This window comes from Metarhizium robertsii (genome assembly GCF_000187425.2).
Source record: "Metarhizium robertsii ARSEF 23 chromosome Unknown MAA_Scf_1, whole genome shotgun sequence".
NCBI lineage: Eukaryota > Fungi > Ascomycota > Sordariomycetes > Hypocreales > Clavicipitaceae > Metarhizium > Metarhizium robertsii.
In genome coordinates, this window is record NW_011942149.1 from 3,003,396 (window position 1) to 3,011,645 (window position 8,250).

Genomic DNA, 8,250 nt, shown 5'->3' on the forward strand with positions numbered 1-8,250 from the left:
CACAGCGGGATAGATAGACATACTTTGCGCTGTCCAGAGACAAAGCGCAGGAGCCAAACCCAGAGAATGAATCTGCTAGCTCACAGCATGCAATAATATATCGAGATACAAAACAAAGAACAACATGAGACATCTGAACTCCCGAATCGCCTCATTCTGGTGATGAACTTTGGGTTCCCGCAATGCTTTATAGTTAGGTAGAATCCGTAGTTGCCACAGTCTAACAAGTACTGTAATCATGGTATCATATACACAAGGAAATAAATGCGATAGTAAATGTGGGAGAGGGCCAGAAGGTTAGCGCCCCCTCTCTCCGTATGTAAGAGCAAAAGCTAACATTATCTTGATAAATGGACTTAGGCCAGGGGCTCCTCAAAAGTTAGCCTTCGCCTGGTCACACTGAGGGGTGTGCGAGCAGACATGGGACCAGGTGTTCTCCATGGTTTCTGTGCCGGGCTAGGAGTGATGTTTACAAAGTCTGCAAAGTCAAATCCCTGGCCAGGAGTATTGGGAAACAAGTTGCCTCCGCCCGGTGTTGTCATCATGGATGATGGCAGGTCCAACTTGCTGTTCTTGGGTGGAGGGGTTGACAGACGTTCCATGCGGCCTCGGTTCGACTTGACCGCTGGAGACGGCGACGCTGCAAGATACAGCAAAAGGTCTGCACCTTCTTCTCCCGTCTTGCCACCATTGCCAGCATCCAAGGTTTCTTTACTCCGCTTGCTTGCAAGGCCTCGGGTTTGCAAGGGCGGAGTACGTGGCGGAGACGACCGGACGTTATTGACGGTGAACGAGTGCGCAGGTAGCAGGTCGTCGTCGTCGTCCGAAGGCGCTGCAAAATTTGGCGATGTTAAGGCATCTGTCATTCTGCGTTGCTGGAAAAATGACACATCTGGCCCACCTGACGTGGTAAAGTGCTGTTGGCGCCGAGGCTTGATAGGTGACGACTGCGCCAACTCATGACTGTCCTTCCACGTGGAGTGTCCTGAAAAGGACTTGTGTGCTGTCGGCGATGCGCGAAAGCGCTTGCTTGGGCTTGAGGCCGTATGGTCAAACGATGCAAAGTATGTACGCTTTCGGTGACCCGAGCTCCCGTTGCTCGACCCGATGGCATCGGAGAATAAAGGTGCCTTGAGCGGCGAGCTCATCAGAGCTTTTGTCGGGTAAGGCAGATCGGATGCGCTGGATGACGAGTCGGATAAGACGTCTCCGTCGCAAAGGCGTCGTCTTCGCATTTCCTCCTCCAATTTGGGTTCGATGGAGTCGAGCGTCAAGTCTTCCCAACCATGCTTAGTCTTGAACTGGGCCAAAGCCAAGCGGTTCTGCAGTCTGCGTGCAATCTAAACGGGTGTCAGCCATGCACGCCTCTGAATTTGAGACTAACATGGAGCCAAGCAGTGGCCGAGAAAAGGGAACAGGTACGTGGCGGATTTGTGTTGGACGGTTGTCGCCTCGACTCACCTTGCTGACTTCTGCCCGCTTTAGAACGCTGTCGACCACATCTTCCGGCTGTTTTTTCCACGGAGAGGACATGGTCTGTACGTTGGAAGAGGAAACGAAGACAAGAGTAGGAGAAACGCCACTGCTTGTTCAACCATGGGCTTCGTCTTTGCAACTGTATCCGGGGCCCGGATTGACGGTGTCACGGCAAAGTTGGGATTACGATGGTGCCGTGTTCACTTCAGATGTTGAAGGGAGGGAGGCGGGAGTGAGGAAGAGACTGGAATGCCTGGCAGCACCCGACTTGAGCGCCTACGGAGCACGCCGTGCCCCATACACCATACATGTATGCCTGAGAGCCCTGGAGCCCTCAAGTGCTAGGACGCTGCAGAGCCTGGGCGACAAAGCGGCACCTGGGGTGAGACGGAACCAAACCTCAGCGGCTAAGACCCAAACGAGGCATAAGCGCTACAGCTGTGAAGGCTGTGAAGGGCGGCCAAGGCAGGGGCATTCAAACCAGGCCAATTAGCCTCAAGTGCTCCTTTGTTCTAAAGGCTATTTGCAGACTTGTGTCAAGCAAACCAGGTGTGCATAGTAACTACTTTAAGTACCTAAATTGAAACGACTGGTTGCAGGAATATGGCCAACCTTTTTCTTCCCCGTTCTCTTAATTATGCCATGATTTTTGACCTTTTTCAATAATTTTTTTTTCAATTCCTTTTTTTTTTTGGTCATTGCCCCCGTTCTCCGTCGACTGCCAGCCCCTGTTTTCTTCATGCAGAGGGGTAATAATGTTTGCTCGTTTCCCGGGAGAAATGCAGACACCACGAGAGTCTGGTGGGAGACGAGGTGGATCCGACGAGACTGGACTTGGTCTCTGTCTGGGTGTCACTATGCTATTAGTACCAGTGACGGAAGACACCGTGATATCGATACGGAGTCTATGGCAGTTATCTGTATAGATACCGGCTGGGGAACCAAAAACCTCCCTGTCCATGCGTCCAAGTCTGTCTCCCTCGGACAGGTGACCACGTGGATATACAATACAATAGTGGGAAGTCTGCGAAGTATCGCACAATTGGATAGATGCCCACATAACGGCAATCAGAGGTAGGGCAACGATATGTACAACTAGATAGGGCCAAAAGAAAAAAGAAACCGAAACCAAAGGCGGCTTCTCTAATAATTATTACCCGGTCTGTGCTGCCCGTGACACAAGCCAATGGTAGGCCTGTTCCGAATGCCGAGTCAGGTTGTCCAGCAACTTTAGGAGAAGGCAAGTGTCGGAGTCATGAGAAACAGCTGCCTTCTGATTGCTTGCATTCCAATCCGATCCACCAGCAGATGCCACTATATTTGTCGAATCGACTTACCTGTTGCTAAGTGGACTAGCCACTTAATAAGTTGGAAGATGATTGCCAATGGAGACTATGATTAATAATAGTAGTACAAGCTGAAGGATGGATTTCAACTTGGGTTTGCAAGTCTGCTGCGATTGTGGTGCTGATGGTGCGTTTTGATTTCCATTCTCTGCGCTGTCGCTCGTCATGTTGAATGTGGCGGGATCTGCGCAAGATTGTGCATGTATAATACCTGAATACTTGTACATAATAATGAATGTGCATGGTCTGATTTGCTAGTAGCATGTGTCTAGCATACTTAAGTATACTACTCAGTAGTAGCCCAGTACTACTTGGAGCACGTTGCGCTTGAAGTCAATGCTATTAGTGCGCTCCAGTCCTAGTCCTTTCCCGCTCGGCGCATCAAGGTATTGACGGAAACTCGGCAGTATGTACATGCATTGACATTTCAAATGTTTCACCTAGGTAAGTACGTACTATGTAAAGTAGCTAGCCAGGCTGCAAACAGCCAACCTCAGAAGCTGGGGAACAACACTTGGTTGAACTTTGAGGAGGGCTTCGGCCGGTTGCGACAATCGGCACATGCACCATTCAGCATGATTCCTTGTCTAGCTGGAAACAGGTGGAGAGGGCAAGGAGGGAGGGAGCCACGGGTCTCCCCAACTTGAGATGGTACCTGGCCACTCAAGCGCCTGGGCGACATCACACTGGAAGTTTGCAACTGACATTGCGTTGAGCATCAAGTTCGAAGTCTGGTCGTGTTGGCTGGTCGACTGCTGACTGGCCCACCGACCACCAGTTGGTCGACCTTTCAATGCCATGGAGGCTCTGTCTAGTCCGGTGCGCCGCAGTAGTGCTCCATAGTACCTAGTACTCCGTACTAGTACGCGGTGTTGTGTGATGCATGGCTGCCGAATCATAATTTGAGCCAGGGAAGGAAACAAGTTTGAGAAGGACATTGCAGGCTGCAGCTAGCAAGGTTAATATAAGACGTCATATGGCAGATCTCGACGACGTGGAGCATAGGACCGACCACCTGGAATGTTTTGATGTTTGACAAGCCATGCAATGGTAGAATATGCCGCCATCGCCACCGCTGATTTCGCCGGCGTCGTGGAAGCACTTGGGCAGCAATACCTGCTGTATACCGCCGTATTCCGTCTGGTGATGCCCGCCTGAATGCCAAATACCAGTCACATCATTAGCACCTTGCCTCGTCCATCATTCAAGACTGAGCAATCCCAGCCTTCTCCTTTGCCGCCGTCGGCCTGCTCGTGTCGGAGCGTGGCATCAACTCGTATCAAACCGTTGATAGCACCGTGTCAGGCAAGTTGCTGTGAACAGGGCGGTGACCAATCTGGTGGGTCTGGTCCGGTTCGTCAACTCCGTAAAGCAGAGATGAGGCAGCGGAACAATTGCAGCATCTGGCATTTGCATGCGGAAGCGGAAGCAGTCGAGCCTCATCAAGCCCAAGCCTTAAGTACCACTCGGCGCGCAACCAAGGTGATCCACACTTTGGGCTCCGTCTGACACCACTTCAATCACAGGAGATATTGGGCACGATGCTCCAGAACATCAATTCACAATGCTGATGCGGTGCACCAGAGAGGGCTGGTCATCGACGTCGCGCAGACATGCGCCTGGCTGGTCTGGGACGATTAAACCAGACATGTACTAGCAATCTCGATGGTACTACGGAGTACGGTGCCACTTGCCACTGTGCTGATGCATGCGCACCTGCAACGCCAACGCCGCCTGGGAACCATCGAACTGATTACCACCTCCATCTTGCTCCGCACTAATAAAAGAATCCTCTTCGGTTGGACCAGGGCCCCTGCAGTATGTATTTTTGGCCGCCTCGTAGTGTCGACTGGCGTACGAACGGCCCGACATCTACAAGAGTCGTTCGAGTACCGACTACGTCACCCCAGTGCCCCGTGCCCCGCCTTCATCCTAGTACGGAGTACATTCCCACCCAGCAACAGCCCTGACCATGTTCATCCAGCTTGACGTGACCCAACCAGACGCCTCAGAACTCTAGCTAGCTACTCCGTAGAGAGGCAAGAGGCCATCTTTTTTACGAGCTGTTCAGTCCACCTGGTCAGGCTGTATGTATATCCGTCTGCGTAAGGCTGTGCTGCTGACTGGCGTTTGACCTGCTGCGCTTAGCTCGTCTCCCTTCAATGTTCAATGTTTCCACTCCTGGCTTCTTTTACGGTTGAATTGTTTCGCTTTCCCAGTCCTCTCCCATCAGCCACTTGCCGCTCGTTCTTCCTGGGAGAAGCCCTTTCCTTCGCTAGCTGCCATTATTCTCCCTCGCAACTTGGAAGCTATCGACGGAGCGGCATGCAACTTGACCAATTTGCGACGATCCGACTTTCCCGCTGAACACCGACGAGATTGACCCGAATTATAGCACATGGGAGGCTCTGTGTGACTCGCACCCTTCGACGGTTCGACGGTTCGCAGCTGACCATCGCCCATCAGCAACCAACAACTCTCTCCATCGCTGCCATTGCACTTTGTACAGAGCTCAATACTCTTTCGTTGCTTCTTCCAGAGCTGTTCCACCCGTTTCTCGGACCACTTGAATCGATTGTCCCTCCCGCCCTCACTCGCACGCTTGGTCCAACCCTCCACAAGCCATCACCACCTCTGGAACCACGTCCGTGAATAACGAGTCTCATTGAAAGACACAGACAAGACAACTGGCAGTGAAAGAGCCACACCGGCACTGTCACAGACCATTCCTGGCCAAGAGACACCCCTCTTTTCCGAACCGTGAACAACCATGGCTCCTACATTTCTCAAAGAATTGCGCCGCCGATCCAGAGCAAGCTTTCGAACCGACAACTCTACCGATGCCTCTAGCGATGGCGCCACCAGCCAAGGCACATCGCCATCAAGTGGTTCTGTAACTCCTCCGTCTATCGCACACCAGTCCGACCCTGCCCTTGATCTTCAAATTAAGAAAACCAACACCTCGCAGCAAAACCAGGTGCAGATGTCTCAATCAACACGACCAATGATATCTCCTGGGAGCAACACCAGCAGGCACAGCGTGTCAGGCATGTCTGGCCTTGGAGCTCCACCAAATAGTCGAGGCAGTGTGCCCTTGTCTCAATATGCCCCGCGAATACATAATGTCTCGGAAAACTCATGGGTGCGTTTTTTCTTTGTCTCTGGCCAATATAATGTACAATTGAGTTGGTAATCAAGTTGGGTCATGTATAAACTGGCAATACTTTTGCAATACCTTGCACCCAACCAACTCTTTGTACTTTGGATTTAAACTCGTGCTGACCACTCATCCCCAGGTGTATCAAAAAGTGCTATTGCTGCATGGCACCATTGGCGAGTCTGGACAGTACTCGATGGACGGTAATGTGGTTATTAGCCGATACGATGACAGCTTTCCTGCCATTAGCTGGCCAGTATGCGAATCTCACTTCAAGGCTCTGGTATACTTGCAACCCGGACCAAACAAATTTCGACTCGACTTCTCCAGCCCTAAACTTGCCAATAGCTCGTCGTCTAATCCTATTCATGCCTCGTATTTAACTCTCCATATGATACCCCCAATGAACGCCCCGCCACTACAGCTTGCGATTATTGTCGCAAAGGATTCGCCGCAAACATATGATGCAACGCCAGCTCGGGCAGAAAAAGAGGGTAATGGGTTGGAAACGGCCGTACGAAAGTTTCGGATGGCGGCATATCTCTGGCAGGCGTTCACTGCGGAGCAAATGTGGAGGCACAAGCTCGGGCGTCGAGTATTCCGGTACGAAGAGGAATGGACTTTGGGGACCGCCAATTATCGTGATAGAGAAAACGGGACCATGCGATCTGAGGCTCGGATTCACATTATTCGTTCGGACAAAACTGTGGCTGAGATTCTCGACTTGAACAGAGCCCAGCAGTTCGAAAAAGCGACTGACAAGAACGCCTTGTTTGGCATGGCTGCTGACGCTGTTAAAGAATACTTCAAGCCCCTTCCAGGTCAAAAGAATTACGTGTCGGTGCTTTTCCTCGATGCGCATTGGGATGTCCAGGAGAAAGTCATTCGAGGCCACGCTGCTCTGGGCGGTAATGCGGGAGACCTGCAGCTTGCAATTTTTGGCTCACACTGTCTGCAGAGTTACCCGTCCAGTTTCGAAGAAGTGGTGCCCGCTTTTACAGATTGCACTCCTACAGACACGAAATACGTCGCGAATGATTGCAATGAAGCGGGCAGCTCTTGGGAGGCCGTAAACATTGGTGTTGGCGCTCACTTGCATGAGACTGGGCATTTGTTTGGCTGTCCACACCAGGAGTCCGGTATCATGCTAAGAGATTATGTTGTCTTGAACCGCTCGTTCGTTCCAAGAGAGGCATTCTCTACCAGGACGAAATCAAAGGGCGGATTGGTGCACCAAGCGGACGAGTGTGGGTGGCACCGCCTCGACTGTTTGCGATTCCGGGCCCATCCAGCCTTCAGACTTCCCAATGATGCTCCCTTGAATTCGGACGACAGTGTCCAAGCTTTCGCAATCGAAGGGGGCACTGTTTTGGCAATGGCGGCGACGGGTATTTCATTTGTGGAGATCCTAGGTGAGGGAGACGATGTTTGCCATGCATGGCTTGAATATACGACGGAAAACGGGCCGGTACAAAGGCAACTTGCACTGAGTGAGCAGGACTTGCGAGCTCGCTTGCCCGAAGCCAAACGGAAGGGGCGCATATCGATATCGATCAAGTCTCACGGAGGAGGTTCTCTAACTATTACTGATTTCAAGGAGTTCACCTCGAAAAGTTCTCTGGTGAAATTGGGAAATGGCAGGACCGCCTCTCGAAGCCAGAAGTTGGGCGAGTCCAAAATGGAAGGCAGTGAAGCACAAGAGTTCGTCTTTACTAGTGCAACCCAACAAGATAGAATCATGTCTCGAGTAACTGTTTACCACGGGTCGGCACTGAATGGCCTGGAATTTGTATACGATGACAACACCTCACAACTATTTGGCAATAGGGGTGGAAAGGAGGGAGGCGACACCTTTGAATTTGGTAAGATGATGGTCCAGTGGCTCGAGGACTGTCAATTTGCTGACCTGGCGCAGATATTCGTCGTGGCGAGTACTTAAGCGGACTTCTGGTCCGAGCAGGGTTTTGGATCGATGGTGTACAAATATTGACAAGCCTGGGTAGAAAATCGCCCATTTTTGGCAACGCTCATGGAGGCTCCGCGTAAGTGTGGGAATTGCGAGGTTGTGGACGTGATGATTTGCAGGCACTAACGAAAGCTTTCCCTGTAGCCATAACATCATCCCACCGCGCGGATACAGCATTTGTGGCATATCGGGCTCATGCGGGTCATGGGTTGATGGCTTATCGGTTTTGATAAAACGATGAAGCGGTACGAAGGAGTTCAGGGTTCCTTCTTGGTTCTGTTCCCGACACGTTGAAGCCCCCCCCC

At 51.5% G+C, this 8,250-nt stretch overlaps 2 protein-coding genes across 2 annotated transcripts; one reads left to right on the top strand and one right to left on the bottom strand.

Annotated features, from left to right (window-relative positions):
• Nucleotides 1–356: 356 nt before the first annotated feature.
• On the bottom strand, nt 357–1,533 carry MAA_04515 (cyclin-dependent kinase; the record flags this gene model as incomplete). The annotated part of the gene is made up of 2 exons (XM_007822611.1): nt 357–1,340; nt 1,462–1,533. The coding sequence occupies 2 exons, from the start codon at nt 1,531–1,533 to the stop codon at nt 357–359; spliced, it is 1,056 nt and encodes a 351-aa protein (XP_007820802.1).
• Nucleotides 1,534–5,592: 4,059 nt separating this feature from the next.
• Nucleotides 5,593–8,186, top strand: MAA_04514 (metallopeptidase; the record flags this gene model as incomplete). The annotated part of the gene is made up of 4 exons (XM_007822610.2): nt 5,593–5,964; nt 6,119–7,841; nt 7,895–8,021; nt 8,090–8,186. 4 exons carry the CDS (start codon nt 5,593–5,595, stop codon nt 8,184–8,186), a joined length of 2,319 nt encoding a protein of 772 aa, XP_007820801.2.
• Between the last annotated feature and the right edge of the window lie 64 nt (nt 8,187–8,250).